The sequence below is a fragment of the Passer montanus genome, unplaced genomic scaffold (genome assembly GCF_014805655.1).
Source record: "Passer montanus isolate IOZ18808 unplaced genomic scaffold, ASM1480565v1 scaffold18, whole genome shotgun sequence".
Taxonomy (NCBI): Eukaryota; Metazoa; Chordata; class Aves; order Passeriformes; family Passeridae; genus Passer; species Passer montanus.
Window position 1 is genome coordinate 8,302,821 of NW_024365381.1, and position 21,421 is coordinate 8,324,241.

Sequence of the window (21,421 nt, forward strand, 5' to 3'; positions counted from 1 at the left end):
TTGCAAGCACAGCAGCTGAGGGTCCTGGGGGACCAGACACAGGTCAATTAGAGTTGAACATGGAATCTGTAGGGTTTGGAAGGAAGTGAGTACTGGGGTAAAAAGACTTGAACAGGGGGAATAATGTGTTGTTGGTTTGTTTGTTTTGCCATGGGAGAGACTTGCTTTAAAGTAAAACAACCTTGCATGTTATTATCACAAATCATTATGGGGAGATGACAAGCAATTCATTCATTTCCCCCTCTTTCTTCCCATACCAACCAACACATAGCTGGTCAAGTACAATTTTTTATGAAGAGACGTTTCCCACTCCAGTTAAATTAAGAAAAAAAAATACTATATATATTATATGACTATATAATGATGCCATTAAGGACCTAGTCTCTGATAAATGTAGGTTTTGGCCTGAAATCTTGGACAACAGTACTACTCCCACTCCCAAGGGAAGTCTTTCCAAGGTATGTGACATAAAACTTGTGTGAGGGGAGGATTAATCTCATTGTGCCGTCAGCCATGAAGATAGGTCTATATGGGAGATATGTGGTATTTACTGGCTTGATCCCATTCATTTGGCTGTGGCAGCAATACCTCTGGAGAAACTAAGAAGAAAAGCAACTATTTCAGGGAACAATGGAATCTGACTAGACAGCAGATCAAGGAAAAAGTTTTCAGGCATGGTGTCCAGTACTCTGGTGATGGAAATCCCAGGTTTTGGAATTGTACAGCAGTAGAGGTTATGCAGGGAGGAGGGAGGGACAGCAGAGCCTTGTTTCAGTCAGGCCTAGATCTGATGACACCTGTGGAGATAGCTGAACTTGACCTGGGTCAGTTGTCTGGAGCATTGTCAGTCCTTTCTTTTGCCCATGCAAAAGGAGTCTGCTCTGAAGCCCAAATATAATATTTGTGTGCTACCTCAGGTACTATCCAAGAGTGGGCTGGATGTTTCTGGCACTGGACCAGTGTAGGTGTGTCTATCTGCCAGGGCTGACATCTAAGCATGCTGCCTTTCAGAGCTTGATTTTTGAAATGCCATTAGCAGCATCCTAATGCCTATCTCTTAAAGAAAGGGAGTTCTATTCCAAATGTGAATTTTCTTTCCTTGTAAAGTAATATCCTTCCAACAGAGAAGCACCTGTATTCTGAGTTTACTGGTGCTTTTGAGCGGTCTAAGCTTGGGTCACTGCTGGAGTGGCTTTGGAAAATCATATTCAGTCCCTGACTAATGGTCCTTCCCTTCCAAACAACTGCACCCCATTCTTCCTTCCAATGCCTAACGAGCAATTTAGCCTCTCCTACTACAAAAGTTTTACTGGTAATGGCACCAGCCTGGCACAGAGGCTGGAGTGAAATGCATAATGTGTGTACCCGCCCTGGATATGGCATGAATAGAGTGCTGTAGCTTTCCAGCATGAAAGTGGCATATCCTTCTTTACTATGAGTGATCCCAGTCCCATATAGAAATGTCAGGCTCTGAACTGTCATCATCCATGTCTGAGACTTAGGGGTTCAATGGGACAGTGCCAGGAAGGGACATCTCTTTGGTGGACAGCTGAACATCAGAAAAGCAAGGTGAGAGAGAACAAAACACAAAATGTGCCTAGATCTCTCCATAAATCCATCAGAGATGACAGGTTGGAAGGAAGGAAACACAGCACAGTTAAGAGAGAATTTTTTGTCTTTTCTTGAAACAGTCCTGTCTGTGGCATTGCAAAGCAGGCACGTAACCTTGTCTTCCACAGTGGCTACTAACAGTCACTGTATGTGGTCACAGGACAGATGGAAAAGGTGATTGTTCATGGCTGCTTTCTGCTCAGAACCCCCAAGAGTTGCACAGCTGCAGAGCAGCATGCGTGTGCGGCACAGGGCAGCAGGGGGGCTGCCAGAGCGTGTGCTTCCCTCTGCTCCTTGGAATCCTCCCATTTGGCTGCTTGTGGTCAGGAAGCATCCTGAACCTCTTCCTGCTCCCAGCCAGGCTGGGTGTGCTTCGGGTGCCAGGGCAGGAGGCAGGCAGGGAAGCCTGGAGCTGTCAGGAGAGGAAGAGCAGGTACTGTGAACTCTGATCTTCATGCAAATGATAACGATCATTTGCCCATCGCTTTTCTGAGCTGTCCCTGGGGATAGAGCACTGGGCTGATCTAGTAAATGAGATTTGCCCCCTGTGCTCCTGGCCCAGAGAAACACCATCGGAATAAAGGACCAGAGAGACTGCTGCAGTTTTATAGTGTAACTACTTCATCTAGGCCATTGTCATGTCAAAAACTTGTACAAAGATTAGCTAATTAATTTCATTAGCCCTCTGTGATACAAAGAGTACTTATTCCACAGAGATCAGGTATCTCAATTTGTCCAGTACAGAGCTGTTGTTTCTGCTTTACATCCGAGTCACTCAAATTGTTGCCATTCCTCTGCTATTCCAGTTTAATTACACTGTGGTTTCAGTGGTTCCTTAGAGCAGGATCCAGCAGCAGGCATGGGTGACCAGAGCAGCTGACCACATGAATGGTTCTTGTGTTACCTGTGCTGTTTGTGGAGTGTGGCTGTTCCAGCCGGTCTCACCTCTCACACCTTTGCTGCTATTCTCCAAGGTTTTGAGCTCTGCTCTGTTTTTAAATTGCTCCTTTTTGGGTTCTTGTTTGTATTCAAAATCTTCCCCTGTCTTTACAGCACTCACTTTTTCTCCTGCTGGCATATCTGTGCCTAATTCAGACACATGTTCAGTGTCTCCAGTCCTCTAATCACAGTCCTAATGGAGTGTCTCTCCCCATTCTCCCTTGACCATCTTTTCCCTTTCTGCTCTTACTCACCTGCCTCCTGCTTTAGTCTTTAGCCTGCTCTTGAGTCTTGTAACTCTCCTCTATTATTTTACTTCATCCCTCTTTTCACCATGCTGCATCAATTGCCCCTGAATTGTTGCATGGAGACTTTGTCCTGAAGGTCATTTAAAGTGATGGTCTTGGTTGCTCAGTGTTGCTTTCCAGGTAAGGATAGGTGAGGGAATATGATCTGAGCATAAATACATTATGTGCACAAGCTAACCAAATTTTCAATGTTTTTCCTTCATTACTTTTCTTATTTTAAATTCTTATTTTGTATATTTTCCTTCCAAACCCCCATATTTTCTCTCTACATCACTGAGATCAGGGAACTAAAAGTTCATTTATCTGTGTGAGACAGCACAAATCTCTGAAAATTGATGTATGTTTTTTTCTTATTTTTGCTTTGACTTTGGTTTTCATTGAAGAATAATCTATAATATGAGGATTATCAGCACTGAGTAATAAAAAGTATGTAACAAACTAAACCCTGGCTTTAACTGCGGGATAACATTTAGATTAAAAAATCACACAGAGTTAAAGATCAATATGGTTACCTGTCTAGCAAATGTTTCTTGAGATTAGTCAGACTGAAAAGAGTGTTGAAAGTGATTATTTGACTTTCTCAGTTTCATGTGGTGTGTTGACTTTTGGCATCTCTAGATTCATACTTGTGCCCACAGTATCTGGTTCCCTATGACTCACTGGTCCAAGCACAGGCCCTTGGGCAGGCAGGTTTGTTCTTTTAAGATGTCATTTCTGTGTCTATTGTGCAGATGAGCCACATTTCTCTCTAAAGAATGAATTCCTCCTTGAACTAAGCATAGAGTTGGAGAAAACAGAAAGATGCAGCTACTCAAAGGAAAACTTGCTTATATAGAGTTAATGACCAGAGATGTGAGGAAAATTAATCAGAAAGGCACAAGGCTGCTGTTCATAGAAGTGATGTGGTCAGGAGGAATCGGGGACAAATCTTGTCTGCTCTCTGGAGGTCTCTGATGTCTGCCTTGCCAAAGTGCCTGCTTCTCCCCATCCCTGATGTCAACATGAACAGATGTAGATGAGAGGGCAAGGAGAAGAAAAAAACTGGGGAACAATAACTGCTGCTGGTGTTTGTATGTTCTGAAGATTTCTGGATGTAAGTAAGTACCTGTTCAATGACTGTCACTTTCAAACACTTTGGAGAAGGTACAAAGTGGTCCAGAACTTGAGTCTGCTGCAGACTTGGGGAAGTTTAGCTTTGTTCTTTTATTGCCCCAAGAGTGCCTGGTCTGTTTCCATGGCATTTGGCAATTTCATCTGTGTTGCCAGAGCCATAGCAGAAGAGCAAGCAGTAAAGTTTTCACCCAAATAAAATAATTATAATAATTTTATTAAGAATTATATATATTATTTTATGTTTATAATTTTCTGCCAGCTTCAACATCTTTCTTTAGCTTTTGGAATTAAACTGGTACCAGATTGCTGTACTCATCTGGACTGGAGGCAGGACTTGGCTCCATCTGACAACCCATTCACTTCAGGAGAGGTCTGGGGGGGATGGGGGCACATGAAGGCATTAGAACTGTCCTTGTGGATCAGCCCCTGCAGCCTCTGGCCCATTACTAATGGTGGCTCCAAGGAAAGGTGCAGCAATGTCCAGGCTGCACAAGTGGGCAGCACTGCCTGTAGAGGCCTTCTATTATTCCCTCCCAGAAACAGGAGGGATTCTTGGGAATGTTCTTATTCACAGAAGTGCCTTATCCTTTCCAATTTCCTCACGATCTCTTGTCCTCAGGACCACATGAAAGTGATTTACACAGCTATGTTTTGTACATTTTTAAATAATTTTCACATTCTTGCCTTTTACTTTCTTCTCAAATCCCTCTTTCTTATGTCAGAAAATATGTACAGAACAATAAATTTTCTTTCTCATTTACTCTTTTGAAACCTCCCTACTACATTTGTCCCCCTTTTTTTTCAGCTGCTCTTCATAATTTTAGAGTGCTGCAGAGATTTAGACCAAATTGAAACTAAGTCAGGTATCTCTCCCCTGTACCACTGCCTGCAGAGTATGTGCAACCTCAATTTTTGAAGAGAGGAGGGACACTCCCAGGGGCATTTCAAAAATCCAAATAAGTTAAAGGTGGCACTCCTTTAATCATAATTTTGAGGACACACTCCAGTAAGTTAGAGGCTTGGCTTACAGAAGCTGTGATATTTTGTGGTTACTACACAATGATCACCAGAGCATACCTAAGGCTAAGTGAGCAGAACAAGGCCTATTTTAATGTTACACATATGAGAAAAAGAATATTCAATTTCCTTTGTAGTTGTGAAGGTCAGTGACAGGACAGTTTGCCAGGTGCTCTGCTTAAAAATATCTCTCAAATTTATTTCTGCTCCTGAGTGCTTTGGTGGCCAATTTTTGCCTCGAGAGTCACCTGGGGATGCTAGGCTGTGATTCTCTGTTGGACTGGAAACACTTCCCTCTGGCTTATGCTGAGATGGGAGGGAAGAGGGTGGCAGGCAGCATATTGAAAAATATAGCATTTAAGCATTTAGTTGGTCTCAGCCCATGCAAGAGACCCTTGAATAAAAGAGCAGCTCTCTCCAGTAGGTGGAATTCAGCATGAGAGCTAGAGAGGGCACACACATAGAGGTGCCAAAGGTCTGTGCTCCTGTCTGGGGCACAGACTGCTGTCCCAGTGCCCTGTGAGCATGTGGCTTGCCCTCAGCTCTGGTGGGTGCCTGCTGGGGTGGACTGCAAGCACAAAGTACCTCAGCTTGGCACTTGCTGTTAAGCACCAGCTCCTGAGCAGAAGGTGAGACACCTCACTTTAGTCTTAGGTGGGAGTGGTAAACTCTCCTGCTGAGAAAGCAGCTTTACTTAGGTGGGGGTTTTCTTGTGCTGTGAACCACAACCTTCATTTCACCAGAATGTATTTCCCTTCTCTGTCTTAAAGATTCTTCATCATTAAGGAAAGCTTCCTGCTGTACTATGCTGAGAGTGAGAAGAAGAGTTTTGAAAGCAATAAATATTTCAATATCCATCCCAAGGTGAGCAGTGTTTGCACAAGGAAGGAGTTATTCTGTTTCTAGCATTCCCTCCCCCTTCCTCCATGGACCCAGCAGGTGATGAAGAGGAAAGTCCCAGTAAGCCCCAGGCATCTCACAGGTTCAGGGAAGCCTCAAAAGAGAAGGAATCATGTTGGCACCTTTTCAGGACATTTAATGATTCAGCAGGCATATGACTTGTGGTTTTTATTACCTGATAGTAGATATATTCCCTTAATCAACTAATCTTATGGCTATAAAAATAATGTTGGCAAAGCCAGTGGTGGGGCTAAGAGCTCCATTTGCTTTTTGTTCCTAACCTTACATGCACTTGGCAGCAGCTGATGGCCCACCTGCCCTCAGTACCCGAGTGGCGTCTGTAGCTCCAGGGGACCCTCTGTTCTGAGCTGCTTTTGTCCCCTGCAGTCACTGCAGGCTGATGTAGCACATGAGCTTCCGAAGGTGCTGATTCCACCCATCCTGGCTGTCACAGCCAGCTGCCTTTCCCAATGAATGCACAGCCTCTTCCATGAGAATCTGCAAGGTTTGCCCCTCTTGGGAGATCACTTCCTCCATGATGAAACAGTTTCTGCTTCCATGTTCTAGCTAACAGCTTTCCCTCTGTGCTGAAGGCAGGACTGTCATCCTTACCCCCTTCCAGATACTGGCTGAGGGTTTCCTGGTGGTGATGAGAGTCCCTTTGCTTTGCAGGAACTGTGTGTATTGCACTTTCCGGGATAGCCAAGGCAGGGCAGGGCCAACAAAGTGACTGAAAGTTCAGCTCCTGGTTAGTTGATAGTTATACTTGATTTTTCTGACTGATTAGAGTGCTCTGGTTTATCTCCAGGGTGTCATACCCCTGGGAGGCTGCATCGTGGAGCCCAAAGAAGAGGCCAACATGCCTTATGCCATAAAGATCTCTCATGAAGACTTCCATGTAAGTAGATTTTTCTTCTAAAAAGCTTCAAACACCACAGAACAGGTTAATGCTGATGAGCAGAGCTGGACTGGCAGACTTTTCCCTCCCCACCAAGGTATGCCTACCCTCTCTGGACAGGCTGTCCTGAGGGCAAGGGTGACTTAGCATCCCAAGTCCCCTCAACACTTTGCTGCTGCTGCTTTGACAGTCAACAAGGAAACTTGCACTTTCTGACAGCAGGTTTTAGGATTCTAACACACCAGTGGACAGATTCTCAGGAGCCCTACAGCCCATGTTGCCCTATCAAAATTATTCCAGCTGTGGCTGTTTGCTGTGTGCACACTTCCCATTGTGTGGTAGGCCTAGGTCGTATTTGCTCCTGTGTGATGCTTCTTGAGGAGGTGGAAGGCTGTGGTGGGCTCTCCTCCCACAACACTGTGTCCAGTTCATGCCAGGAGTGCACAGAGGTGCATAAGGCACCAGCCTCTCTAATCTGGGTTTTTTCCCCCTCCCCTCTTCCAGGGTAACATTGTTCTAGCAGCCGAATCAGAGTTTGAGCAGGCTCAGTGGCTGGAGATGCTACAGGAGTCTGGAAAAGTGTAAGCTTCTTTCTATTCCTTATTTGCTTTGATCTGCTCTGTAGGTGTATAAAGGATAAAGAGGAAGAAGCCTGACTAGAAGGGTTATGAGGAGCCAGACAAGCTTCTCAAAAACAGTGAGAGCTTTACTTGCCTGCTGGACCCATACTTACTCTAAAGAGGAGTGCTCTAAAACTGATGCAAAGCTTCCCACCTTGTAGGGCAGTGTGTGTGCAGTGTGTCTCTCTGCTCACCACCCCAGGCTGTCATCTGCCAAATGCTGACACACTGAGTTCCATCTGATATCCCTCAGAGAGGTGGGAACCCTCCTGGTCCATTTTGTGTGGGAAGCAAGGTTTGCAGGCTTGACAGTAGTGGGAGTCAGACAACCTCTCTATATGAATTTGGGGTAAAGTAAGAGCAGAACAGGCAAGGCGTGAAGCTAGTGAGCAGCTGCCCATGTGGCTCTGTGTCCTGCTATGAGCAGGGACCTCACCAGCACAGCTCTGATAAATAACAGCAATTGTGATGCAGTTCTGTGTCCATGGGGTGTGCATTCCTTCTGCCCTGATCTGGGGGTGTTCAGGCTGTGCAGCAGCAGGATTTGGCCTCTCAAAACAGTTTAATTGTGAAATGTGGAGGCAGCCTAAATCCCAGGAGAGGCAGTGTTAGTAAAGCATTTCCAGCCCACCTGCAGGGGTGAGAGGGTTTGATTGCTCTCTGCATTCAGTACTGGTTCACACTCTGCTGAGAAAGCTGGGGATTTGTAGTTTGTTGGCCTCCAGCTCTGCAATCCCCCAGCACCCAGGAGCCTGCCAGTGCAATGAGCAGCTGTCCTGCAAAGCCAGAGCAGGCTTCTTCTAAATCTCAGCAGATGCAGGAAGAGATAACACTAAAACAGGGATTTGACTTTCCCAAATGAGATATAGAAACTTCCTGGGTTTGTAGGGCAGAGCCTGCTGTTCAGCTCTGAGGCTTAAAGCAATGAGCATTTTACTCTGCCTTTCCTGGCTGCATTACATGTGTGGTCTCTTATCACTGTAGGGACAGAAGCTGTTTAACTTGTAATACCAGTGTATGCATGTATGTGTACATGTTAAGGCAATATCTTAGTTAATTTCCATGTTGTGAGGCTCAAAATGTAGATTTGTAATTAATGGGGAGTGTAATGTTATGGTGGATCAGCCCAAGCCAAGCTCTGTGCTGCAGGCTCTGTGCTTGGCTGTGGTGCTGGGGCAAGCTGTTCCCTCCATGGCAGTGTATGAAGTGCAAGACAAAGCTGTCCATGAAGCTTCATGGGAGCAGGAGTCCCATGGGGCACAGGACCCAAGGCAGAGGCCTGCCACCCCCTTGGCACGAGCAGCCTTGGCCACTGCACAGGAGAATGACAGACCGGAGTTAGCTCTTGAGCAATGTGGAGATTTTTCTTGAATGGCACGGGTCTGCACTTGCCTTTGCCAATGTTAAGATCAGCTATTGCCAAGGGCAGTAATTTGCAACCAAGTTCACCTTTCAGGTGTGTATGAGAGGGAAGGAGGGCAGCACAAGTCTTTATGCAAGAAAGCCCTGCATTGCTGCATTTGTCACAGAGCCAGCCTTTTCTCTAGCCCATGCTTTAATATTCCAGCAGTAGCATTTAAAACTGAAGCTAGAAGTGGCTGCTATCATACAGCAAACCAAGGAAAAGCACAGACTATGTGATTTAACGGGGTCAGGTTGGGAGCTCAACAGCAGTCAGAAAGGCCAGCATGGGCCAATAAATTGATCTGCAGTGAATAGAAAAGCTAAAAGAATACAGTTTAATTATTCTAGGCAATTATAATGTTCTTTTGTTCCTAGATGGAGATTGTACTGCCAGTGGCACTGCAGGACTTAGCTGGGATCATCCTGCTGTTTTCATCATTATTTAAAGCTAATCAAGAAAGAAAAAAACCAAACTAAGAAACCACAAACAAACAACTTAAAAAAAAAAAGAGCCCAACCCCCAAACAAACTCCATAGACTATAGGTGAATGAGGAAAAACAAATCCAGGCTGGGAAATATCCTCTGTCCTTTATTTCAGTTTTGTCCACTGTCCTTTCCATCTGGGGTGGATCACGTGTATGTGCCTGCACAACTGGTTATTGCCTCCACCATCACAGTCTGCTTGGGGGTCCCTTCAGTTCTTCACTCCTTTCCAAGCCTCCTGCCCTGGTAGGAAAATGGCTTCTTCAATGCAGAGGGGAACTGATGGGATCCCCACACATCCAAAATCTTGTGGCTTGGACTTGCCACATTTGACAGATTGTGCATTTCCAAAAAGCTTTCACAAAGCCCTGACTCCCAGACTGCCAGGCTTTCTTCCCACTTGGAGAGGCTTTGCTGCTGCAAGTGGGGGAGAGGGGCACCCATAACCTCTCTCTGTCCACAGTAGCATTCCCTGAACTGGTATAAAGTAAACTTGGTGGGCAATGCAGGAGAAAAAAAGTAACATAGTACTTACATACTGCAGACTATAAAGTGCTAAGTGTCTCCAAAAATTGGCTATGGGTGCTACCAAGAAAGGTAAAATGCAGTGAAAGCTAAAGAGATATTCCCAGTGCTGCAGAAGGACTGAAACAGACAGTGATTGAGGTGTATATGTGATGGATATTCTCTACAGCTCTGGGGTTGGTTTGCTTTTTTTTTTTTTTGTCAGGCAGGGGCTTTCTACATGTCCCATGAGCCTTCCTGGCCCCGTGTTTTCCAATACTTTAAGCAATATAGCTTTTTCTGATGAAAACTCACTTGGCAAGAAATACAAAATAAAATAAGTTCTTGCTTGCCCCTCAAATGGTACCTCCCTGTGGCTGTGGTTACACCAGCACTGGTTCCAGCAGATGTAGGAATAAAAGCTTGAATGCTGCATGGTGATCCAAGTGCATTTTCAAAGTCACGCAGCAGTGGGTGCAGTAACCTTTGAGTAAGACAGGGAAATGTCTTGTTATTCTGGGGAAGGGAGGGAGCCCTGAAAAGGTGAATCTGTAAACAGACACCTTCAAGGCTACAGATGTTTTGAAACCCTCCATGTAATCATATGATAAACTCTGTCATTCCCCCGCTCCCATCTTGATCTGTTTGCTTCTCTGGGATCAGATTCGTCCTGTAACAGGGAGTGTTAGTGAGAAAACACGTTCACACCCACATGTTCTCACTCAAGATGAAGATGTCTACCTGTGGGCAAAACAGCACCTTTTAAATTAGCGTTCTAATTTCCTCTCTACTTTAGAAATAGCCTCATTAGCTGACAAGAAACACATATATCTGCAAAGAGCTTGGGCTGCTGGAGCTGTGAGCTGCCTGGTCCCTGGGGTGGTGTGTGTTTAATTTATTCATCTGGCTTTTATAAGAGACAAAGTACAGCTTGCCTTGAAATTGGAGATTGCCAAATTAACAGTTTCCAAAAAGCTACAATTTCAAATTGTTCACAAAGAGGCTTGGTACAGGAAGCTTTACAGATATTTAATATTTATAAGATCCCTTAGGATTTAACAACAATGGCAGAATTTCTGTGCAACAATTGCTGTTCCTTGTGCACATCTATATAAACACATTGGAATCAATTTTAGGTATGTTTTAATGTTATGCATTTTATACTTGTAGATTTTTTTCTAATGAAACATGAATAGAAGTGAGCACAAACTCCATTTCTGGTTCTATTTTTGGTTTTTGTGTGTGCTTGTCCTTGATGTTTAATATCTGTATTAAAGCCTAGCCTGTCTGTGAACTCAATCAGTAATGGGTATCTGCTCCACAGACCCTTTTTTTAGCTTTGCTTCATAAGGTGTTTAAGAGACCTTGAGATCCTCTGGCCAGTGGCCCTACAATAACACAAGGTGCTCTTTGGATATGCCTGCTTCCTTTAACATTCCCTACTTGCCAGCATCTTTTCTGGCTTTTATCTCTGGTTCATCATTGTCAGGAATTGACTCACAGCATAGGGCCAGACACCAAGTCCTAGTGGCTTACACCTTTAGCAGAGGAGGGGTTCCAGAATGGATGATGGATACCAGAAAGACTGAAGGTAAAAGGCCATAGGAAGGATTCAAGAAGTGGTTGAAGTTGGAAGGGGAAGAGTGACTCTAACAGCAAAATCTTGAAAAGGCTGAAGAAGACAATGTTGCTGGCAGTGGGAAGTTACTAGAGTTAAAAGCTAAAATCTGTTTCTAAAGTCTGTCATTTAAAAAGTTCCAGGTATATCCTGTTGCAGTTGAAGGCTGTGAATGTGCTGGATTGTTCTGGAGAGCCCTCAAAATTAAGTTCAATATAAAAATCTCCAAAACACTGGAAAAAAAAATTTGAATAGCTGTGAGGGGTTCAAATACAGCCAGTGTATTGAAAAAAATAATTACTGAATGCCAGGGAAATTTCTCCAATTCATTTGTGGAGAAAACTTTTAGGGAATTATGGTCCCAGCTGATGAGAGTCTGCATGTTTGAATTCCTTGGTAGTTTGCTAGGCTGAATCCTCTGTCCTAGTCTGTGGGACCCTTAGCTCTCTTACATTGCCTACTTTGTGTTTGCTCTCCCTAGGACCTGGAAGAATGCCCAGCTGGGAGAAGCCATGATCGAGAGCCTGGAAGCTCAAGGACTACAGCTGGCCAAGGAGAAACAGGAATATTTAGGTAGGAAACTCTTACTTTGAAAAGCCATAAAGGCCAAAATAGTGATTTTGCTTTTCCTGGAGTAGTCAGTGTGGTCAAGACAAGCAGGTACAGGTTTTCTCTGGATGAAGCTTTTGAGCAGTCAGCAGCTGAAATTCGGGTCTGAAGGGAGTCAAAACATGCAAAAGTTAAGGTGGGATCTGGACATCTGTGCGGAGTGTGAAGGAGGAACATGCCTTGCCCAACATTCTGCAGTGCTCCATGGCTCATCTGTACAAACATTTGCCACCCCTGAGAGGTTTGGATGTGCTAGTTTCAGCTGCTCACAAGCAAACAGACAATACCTTTGTCTCCCTCAATCAGACAGGACTGATACTTCTGAGGTTGGTCACAGATTTTCATATATGAGTTTTCTTCACCTAGCTGGTGTTTTATTTGGTCTTACTCTACTTGATCACTGTTCATATTGGAAGTGGGAGCATTTACATGGGCTTGTTTGAGGTATCTAATGGCAGTGGTTAATTTGTCAGTGCTCTCTGTAAACAGTGGAGAAAGAACAGATGAACTTGAAGTAATCTAGGTATGAAGAGAGGTAGATTATGTAATCCAGCTCCCTATTTGGGAGCCAACCTTTGCATGGCCTGATACCTTGGATGCTCTGACTGCCTTGGGAGGTCCAGTTATTTCTTTCCCTCGTTGCCTATAGGAAGAGTCAAGGGAGAGTAGCCCTTTTAATCCAGATGCCCTCTGAGTTACAGCATTCCCCAGGTCTAAGAGACCTTCTGACCTGGGGGCTGCAGGTCACAAGTGTGGGCCCAGTGACTTGTCTGGAGAGTTATCTGCTTTAAATAAGATAGCAGAAATTTGGGTGCTTCAGGTTGATGATGCCTTGAGCAGGGGCTCATTCTTCTACTCCTAATTGTCAAGCCACTGGAGGAATCTTAAGGAGCTTTTTGCATTTCTGCATCCATGGTGATCAGGGCTGATTTCAGTATATGGTCTCACAAGTGACAGTGATCATAGCTCAAGTATCAAGGCATGTTTACTCTGTCCATCTGAACATCATTCACCCATGTGAGCTGATGGACGGGCTCATACGTGAGGCAGGCAGGGAGAAGTGGTTCCACACTTGACAAAGGAATAAGGGGGGCTACTGAGAGGAGGACCTGGAGGGACAGAAAGAGGGGGAAAATTAGAAACAGGAAAGTTTCATCAAAACATTATTTTGCAACCAGCAGAGCAGATGAAAGGGCTTTAAAGACTAAAGAACTCTTTAGTATGATAAAAGAAAAGGTGGTGGAGAAATAGAGGAATACATATTCTGTGGCAAACAGGAGATATTTGGAATATAAAATATATGTTTCACTGGGTTCTTTGGTCCATGACAAGAACATTCAGAGCTGGTCAATTGTCACAGTTGGTTACTTTCCTTTGATATGAACTGTCTATTTCTATATAAGTTCTAAGGCTTCTGCCTCATTAGCCTTACCTTCAATGATCTGTGTCCATCCTGTAGTCAAGCTTGGAGGTCAGGCACTGTTCCTGAAAGCAGGTCAAGGTTCTCTGGACAAACACTGCTCTGAGGAATTTCTTGAATCCACACTGAGTTATCTTCCAGCCAGCTGGGATCCAGGTTTCACTGTCACACATGGACATTACAGAAGCCATCAGGTCCAGGGCTAGGACCCCCCAGGAGGGGCAGAAGAGGGACGGTGGGAGAGCCTCTGTTATTACAGTGCATCTGTGCTGAGTCTGGCCAGGGAGAAGAGGGAGAGAGTGGGAAAGAAAGGCATCAGTGGTGCTCAGCAGAGCTTGGGTAATGTAACCCTATCTCTCTGGCACCAGGAGCCCTGCTCTGGGCAGGAGGCAGAGGTCTGCATTCCTCCTAGAAGTAGTAATGCTGCCAGCAGCAGGAACCTTGTCAGGTCCTCAGTACCAGGGAAACCAGTAGTGCCTCGCTCACCTCTCAAGAGGAAGATAGAAGTGCTCCAGTCAATCTGCCCTGCTCCCGCGGCAGCCAGGTGGCAGAGCTGAGAGCTAAACCCGAGGCTTGACCACCAGAAACGTTTCTCTCTGGGTTCCTGTAAGTGTGGCTAAGAGCTGCCCGAGGCTGAGCTGCTGAGCTTGGAGCTGGCACAGCAGAGGTGATCAGGCTGCAGTGTGAGGACAGAGCACAGCCTCTGCTGGGGGTGTGTGTGTGTGTTCAGAGGGCAAGAGCAACTGATGTTGAGGGGAACTGCTCTGTACAGCAGAAGTTTTGTGGCTAAGTTAGGGATTGATTTCTGGACTTGGCTGGGACATCCCAAGGTGATGATAGGAAGTTGGCAGTGCTGCCCAAGATGGCTGAGGAGAGGATGATGGGCTAGGCAGGTGAGCTGCAGGAAAACTGACTGCTTCTACATGTGGTGTAACCCTCTGCACTCACTTGACCTTTCTGTGCCTTGTTCCTTATGTGTGAAGCAGAGATAAGAATATTTTCCTGACTCAGCTGGAGGATGGTGAAGGATGGTTCATCAATGCTCTTTAAGAACATTGAGAGGAAACCTTAGAGGGAGTACAAAGCAATATGCTTGTTTAGTTGATTAAGTTGTTTTGTGGGAGGGAAGTTATAGAACATCCCATTAGTGCCATCTCAGCCTTTGGAGCCTCCCAGACAGACTCACACAAAGGAATAGGGAATGCTGCATTTTCAGGCTTCAAAAATTCAGTGTTTCTTGTTTGTAAATATCCTGAGGATATAAAATGCTTTTCTCTGGGCTTGGACTTTTTTTGTGTGCTTGCAGATAAACTAATGGAAGAAACAGAGGAGCTATGTCTGCAGAGGGAGCAAAAAGAGGTGAGTTCATCACAAGCCAATTTCCTTCAGCTGCCATGTGGCAGGCCTGGGAGGTTGGAACTTGTTGGTTTGAAGGCATGTCAGTGTTCAGGGAGAGAGGCTTGTGGAGGCTCAAGATTTTTCAGCCAACCTCTGGGTCCTGTGGCTGAAAAGACAAGTAAGACCTGTGCTGTGAGATGGGTCATGGAGATGTTTCCCTGCTCCCTTTCCCTGTTACTTTCCATGCAGTAGGTTTGTCATTATGACTCCAAGAGGACCAGGGAGGAAAATCAAATGAAAATCATACTGGACTGAATTACACAATTGTTGTTTGGCAGATTCAAGAAGATTTTGGCAATTAATATGGCCATCTCCACAATTAGAAAACAAGTAAACAAACATTATTTTAGCATAAAGATACTGTTGTGAGAAACAAGGAGCACAAAAAACAATATGGTTTGTTCTTTGGACACAACAGAGAGATGGGGAGAATAAAAAATGTTGCACTGGGGAAAAATCAGGAGAGCACTCCCTTAGATGTGACTGTTATACCTTAATTTACCTTAGAATAGAATGGCTTGGGTTGGAAGGGACCTTAAAGATAATCTTGTAACAACTCCCCTGCCATGGGCAGGGAGGGACATTCACTAGGCCAGATTGCTTTATCAAGTTTATAATTGCTTTTCAAACTATTCCTAGCTTGTAATTGCTTAATATAATAAAAGTAGCACATCCTTATATTTACTGAGCCAAATCTATACTGATTTTTATAGCATCATCATAAAGTCATGGCAAGATAGCTGTCAAATGGATTGTCCAGTTGGAAAGTCTGCATGGATATGGACCACCATGTCACAACATTGCAAAGTGCCTCATGCTCTTTTCCAGTTAATCCAAAATGACTGCTGCCTCTCCTTAGGAAAAGATGGAAATGCTGACCTAGGCTTTTCAGGCCTTTTCTTGCATACATTTCTGGAGAGCAAAAATCCAAAAGTGGCTTGGACACTTGCTTAGGGCTAAGCTCCTTTTGCCTTTGCAGAGAGACATCTCCCTGTGGTGAGATGGTGAGGTGGCCTGCTGCACAGCCCACAGCCACAGTGGGGGAAATGACCTTGTCTGAAGATCTTGGAACAAATCTCTGCTCTTCCAAAGCCATGCACAGTAACTCCATTGCCCACAAAGAGCAGATGGGGCTGGGTTCGTTTGAAGGAGTTTGGTGCCGTGAAGGACTGAATGTAGATCTCACTGAAGTTTGTGGTTTGACCCTCTGGGAGCCTGAAGGCTTCAGAGCAGTATGTTGGGAAAGCAGCTCCAACTGTGTACCTGCACCACGGAGCAAGAGTCCTATTATGAATTTATCCAGTGCCAACACTGTTCTGTGACTGGCAGGGGCCTGTAGCAGGAGCTCTGCACAGCCACTATGGCTGCAAGGGGACCTGACCAGGAGAGGGAGGGATCCTTACTGAGTTTTGGTTTTATCAGCACAAAGATAGTGACAGGCTGATTAAACTGTGCAAAGCTGTAACTGAATGGTTTGTGTTTTCCTGCCCCAGTTGGGGTGGGAAGAAAGGCTGAGCTGGTAGAAGTATCACAGTTCAGGCACAGAAATCCCAGAGTTGCTGCATTCTGAGGCTGTCTGGCTTTTCTGTGTTTGTATGGGTGGGTGCCTGAAAATGGTACATACAAGTAAGTCCAGCATTCCCAGGGAGTTTTGGACCTTTTGTATATATGTGGCCGAGCTGACCTCTGCAAGCAGCATGTCTGAGATTTCCAGGTGCTTGGTAACCTGCCTGGGGCTTCTGGATGTTTGAAAATCCTCAGGCAACCCCAAATCCTTCTAATTGCCCCTGGACAAAAGCGTGGTGGAGTCAGACACCCTGTAGCTCTACACAGCTTGGGTTAAGTGCCTTGTTAAAAGTCCCAGGTGCTGTTAACAGAGGAGCCTCTCCTAACTGTGTTGGCAGAGTACATTCCTGTCTTCTCTTTTGGGGCAGGAACTCGAGCGTCTGAACCAGATCCTGGAAGCAGAGAAGCAGCGTTTTGAAGAGGTGGTGCGGGAGCTGCGCCTGGAGCAGGAGGAGATCAGGCGGTACGGCTGCAGGGCAGAAGGGACACAGCTCCCTCACCAGGCAAAAGCACACTGTGGTGGAGAATCCAAACTGTCTGTAAAATCCACCTGGTTTGTGCATGTAGGAAGGAGATGCTGCCTTGACCGAAACAGGAATGTCTGTGGGCTCTTCACCTGCATTTGCTATTGCTTATGGCTGATAGAACACAGCTTAGCTTCATTTTGCACTTGGGCCTCCAGCAATTTAATTTCAAAGTGCTGGAACACAGGCAACCCTCAGATTAGTTGGGGTAGCATGGCAAGGGACAGGTGCAAGAGAAGATTTCAGAGAGGCAATTAGCTCAGCTGACTGAGCAGCTCTGTGGAGTCCAGACACCTGGATCTGGTTTTCCAGATCAGCTGAATGACAGTGGATGTTTGATGATACATAGACTAGTAAGATCACTAAGATTAACTTTGTCATTTTGAAAGTTAACTATGCAAAATATTAGCAGCAAATGTACTTAGAAGGATCCAAGTACTTTGCCCCAGGTGTTGAAAGGGCATTTTTTACTTGCTTTCTTTTTTTTCTTTCTCCCTAAGTAACATCTCAGAAAAGCTAGGGTGATTTTGCAAACCATTTTTGTTCTCACAGGCTCTGCTTAGATGTGACTGCCTTGTCTGAGCTCTTTCAGTTGCAACCATGGCTCTGCCCTTGCTGGCGAAGCCCAGTGACTGTTGAGTTGGGTTTGATGATCAGGAGGCACAGGAGAGTTCCTGGACACCTGTAGTGTGTCCAAGGCAGGATGTGATGCTTCCTGGCAAACTCCTGGCTCTCCAGGACTGGCTGTACCAACTGATGGTTGCAGGTCCTGCACCAGGAGACAGCCCGCACAGCCTGGGCATGGTCTGCAGGGCTATTTGTACCCCTGCAATAGCTGTCACTCCTTTTGCTTCTTCAGGGAGCTGGAGCTCACAGCCCGCTCCCTTAAAGGAGTGGAGGAAGAGAAGAAGGAGTTGCGAAGCCTGACAGAGTCCTTACAGAACACCCTAGAGGTGAGTGACTGCTCCTCCCCTCTGAGTGACAGTATTTGGGCCTGAAAGCAATGCTGTCACATGGAATAATCCAACATCCGCTAATGCCAGAGCTGAAGTGCTGTACAGATGAACAGGTTCATTTGGTAGCTGATATGAACACCAAAATCCTCTGCAGAAAAGGATGAGAAATGACACAGAGCACAACTGAACCAAGATTTTCTCAGCAGTACCAGGTGATATGGTGGTAGGACAATAACCATGATAAGCTGTAGTTTAGGAAGCTTGGGTGGAACAGTAGGGAGAGAATTTTCACCAGATGGGCAGGCAGGCAGTCGGAGAGGCTGAGGAACCTTTGTCATGGGCTGTTGTCAGACTGTGAACAGCCACAGCTGACCATATCCTGCTGTGCTGCCACACTGGCCCTGAACAGCAAGCTGGGCAGGAGGCTAGTGGAAGGTCCCTTCCAACCAACGTGACTGTAAGTCTGTGATGAGCTTTTTTTTTTTTTTTAAAATTAACTGCACCTCCCTACCATCTGGTGGAATTTGAAGCAGCAGAGGGGCGTTCTTTCTTCACAGAAGGGAGCATGATTCCCAAGGAAATAATGTACCACATGGGAATCTAGGAAACAGAGTTTTGATGAATTAAAATCTTTCCTTACTGGTGGATTTGTGGATATTGTTGTGAAATTGCCACACAGCTGGCATTCTGAAGCTGCAAGGTCATCTTTAAGGTTTCTGTCAGATCCTGCAAGTTTGTCCAAAAATCTGTTCCTTTGCGCTCTTCTCCTTGCCCACAGTTATGACAAAAAGAACTGGAAAGCTGTGGAAGTACCATTCCTGCCCTGTTTGCACACTGAACACTTCAGAGACAAACAGCATGATGTGTCCCATTGCCCACAGTTAAAAGTGCCACAGAGGGGATGCCTCCAGTTCCCACTAAGGAGCAAGCAGAGCAGGGAAGGAAGGGAAGCTGCCTGCATCTGTGATGCACCAGGGAAGCACAAGTTCCAGTGCCTGAGCTGTGTCCTTACTAGCATATCACATCAAAGGAGCCTGCTGGTTCACCCCTTTGTAGCAAAGGCTATGTTGGAGGCTTGCTCCCTGTGAAGCAGGTATGAAATTAAACCCAAATTTTGTTATTCCTGTGTTTACCTGAATGAGGAATGTGGATGTAAGGATGGAGGTACTCAGTAAGGGAGAACCAGGCAGGAACAGGAGCAGAAACATTACACTTGGCTGATACTCACAATCTCTTGTCCTTCTTCAAGGAGCTTTCCCTGGAAAAACAGCAAATGCTGAAGATTCTGGAAGAAAACGAGAGCCAGGTCCCACCTCCAACCAGCCCCAGCACGGAGCAAAGCCCCATCTGGGGACTGCACTGCAGCCTGCAACAGATTGAAGAGAAGATGCAGCAACTTCTGCAGGAGAAACTCCTGGCAGAGAAAAGGTGAAGTGGGGAAAGAGAACACTTCTGCTCAGGCTTAGTGGTGCTGAATGATGTGACTGTCTGCTGACTTGTTTTTTGGTTGCCAGCATTGGACAAATCTGGAAGCTTGTCTGGTTCCAATGGCAGGAGTTCAGGTTACAAATCCTTCAAAGGAGACAGAGTGAGGCAGGGCAGCTGAACTTGGTCCCAGTTGGGTCTGTTCCTTTCAAACCAGGACTTGGGCATGTGAAGGTGTTCTTGGCCTGTCCATAAGGAGTGTTTGGTGCTCCTGGGCCTCATGTGGGAGTTGAGAATGTTCCATTTAAGAACTGTCCACCTGCTTTCTCCAGCAATGCCTGTGTTACTGGAATGAAGCACACAGAGCTCCTGTTAGTGTCTCTTTGCTCTGGGCAGTCAGGTAGCTGAGCATGCCCCATCATGATACTGAGCTCCTTTCCTTCCTGTGGGTTGTGTTTGGGTGGGAATGGTCATCTTTGTTTGCTGTGCCGTGCACCAGGATGAAGGAGAACGAGGAGCGGTCTCGAGCACTGGAGGAGGAGCGGGAGTTTTACTCTTCCCAGTCGCAAGCGCTGCAGAACTCGCTCTCGGAGCTGACTGCAGAGAAGCAGCAGGCAGAGAGAGACCTCAAGGTATCCCCTGCATACGTCATATATTGCTGTCCCTGGGCTCAGAGTGCTTCTGTTTTCTCTTTCAATTCATTCCCTATCAAGCCAAACTCTTGGTTTTATTTAGTTTTCACATTTTGGTCATAAATCTTCATTAGCTGTGCTTCATATTGCCAACTGTATCCTGGCCTGCATCCAAAGCAGAGTAGCAGGCAGGGCGAGGGAGGTGATTCTGTCCCTCTGCTCCACTCTGGTGAGACCCCACCTGCAGTGCTTCATCCAGCTCTGGAAGGACATTGATCTGTTGGAGTGAGTCCAGAGGAGGACCACCAAGGTGCTAGGAGGGCTGGAGCACCTCTCCTGCGAAGACAGGCTGAGAGAGTTGGGGCTGTTTGGCCTAGGGAAGAGAAGGCTCTGAGATGGAAACTTTGTAGGAATTTTTACAAGGACATGTAGCGATAGGACAGGTGAGATTGGCTTCAAACTGAAAAAGGAGACGTTTAGATTAGGTATTACAAAGAAATTATTTTATTCGAGGGTGGTGCGACATTGAAACAAGTTTCTTAGAGACATGGATATTCCATTCTGGAAGTGTTCAGGACCAGACTGGATGGAGCTCTGAGAAACCTGGTCGAGTGACAATCATCCTTCCCCATGGCCAAGGGGTTGGAATGAGATGATCTTTAAGGTCTCTTCCTACCCAAAGCACTATGATATCATGGTAATACATGAAATTGCTATCTTATATCTATGTAGTACTACTGTTTATTTTTGTATCCTGAAGCCTGATTAATCCATTCAGTGCAAGTCTTACTTTGCTACTGTGAAAGCATAATCTATAGATGGAGGGAAGGAAAAAAAGTGAAAGAGGAAAGTAGAAACAATCAAGAATAAAGATAATTTCAAATAAATGCAAATATGGATGTTGCAGAACTGAGCAGACATCTTTCTTCCTCACTTGTGCTCAGAAAACCAACCTTAAAACTTTTAAATCTTCAGTAACCTCTGCAAGAACTTGGGTTCAAAAGCAGAGGAATTCAGCTGAGGGACCATCCCTCTTTTGTAACAGACAATATATTAATCTGTGCAAAGGTAACTGGACAAATATGGTCTTTTATTTAAATCTAAACAATGTAAAGGTTATGTTAATAATTGGCTGTTTGGCACTCAAACTTCTTATACAAATATTTTGTGCAAAAAAAACCCAAACCCTGAGTTATTTTTTCCTGAACCTCCAATATTTTCTTATCTTGTAACCTTCTACTTGGCCAAACTAAAGCTAAGTTGACCTAAGCTGTGTAGCCCTTCTCATTTGCTAAACTAGTACAGTATTTCTAACTTCTCTTGTGTTTTGTTTCTGAAACTGAGCACTGTGCATCCCTTTGACTGCCTTTATCTCAAGTCTGTCTCAGCTGGATTGATGTCCTTCTGTTCCTGCTAAGCTGCAAGTGCTTGCATTAGCACAAATTCATGTGTTGAAATACCATCTCTGATTCCAT

General features: G+C 45.3%; 1 protein-coding gene across 2 annotated transcripts in view; it reads left to right on the top strand.

Moving 5' to 3' along the window:
* Positions 1-21,421, top strand: part of PLEKHD1 (pleckstrin homology and coiled-coil domain containing D1) — a 35,647-nt gene that overhangs the window by 8,468 nt on the left and 5,758 nt on the right. For both annotated transcript variants that reach the window (XM_039705008.1, XM_039705007.1), the window contains exons 3-11: positions 5,759-5,852; positions 6,697-6,786; positions 7,291-7,367; positions 11,898-11,989; positions 14,752-14,804; positions 16,778-16,872; positions 17,793-17,886; positions 19,139-19,317; positions 19,814-19,946. In XM_039705008.1, coding sequence (XP_039560942.1) covers positions 5,759-5,852; positions 6,697-6,786; positions 7,291-7,367; positions 11,898-11,989; positions 14,752-14,804; positions 16,778-16,872; positions 17,793-17,886; positions 19,139-19,317; positions 19,814-19,946 — 907 coding nt within the window. The remainder of the gene's footprint in view (positions 1-5,758; positions 5,853-6,696; positions 6,787-7,290; positions 7,368-11,897; positions 11,990-14,751; positions 14,805-16,777; positions 16,873-17,792; positions 17,887-19,138; positions 19,318-19,813; positions 19,947-21,421) is intronic.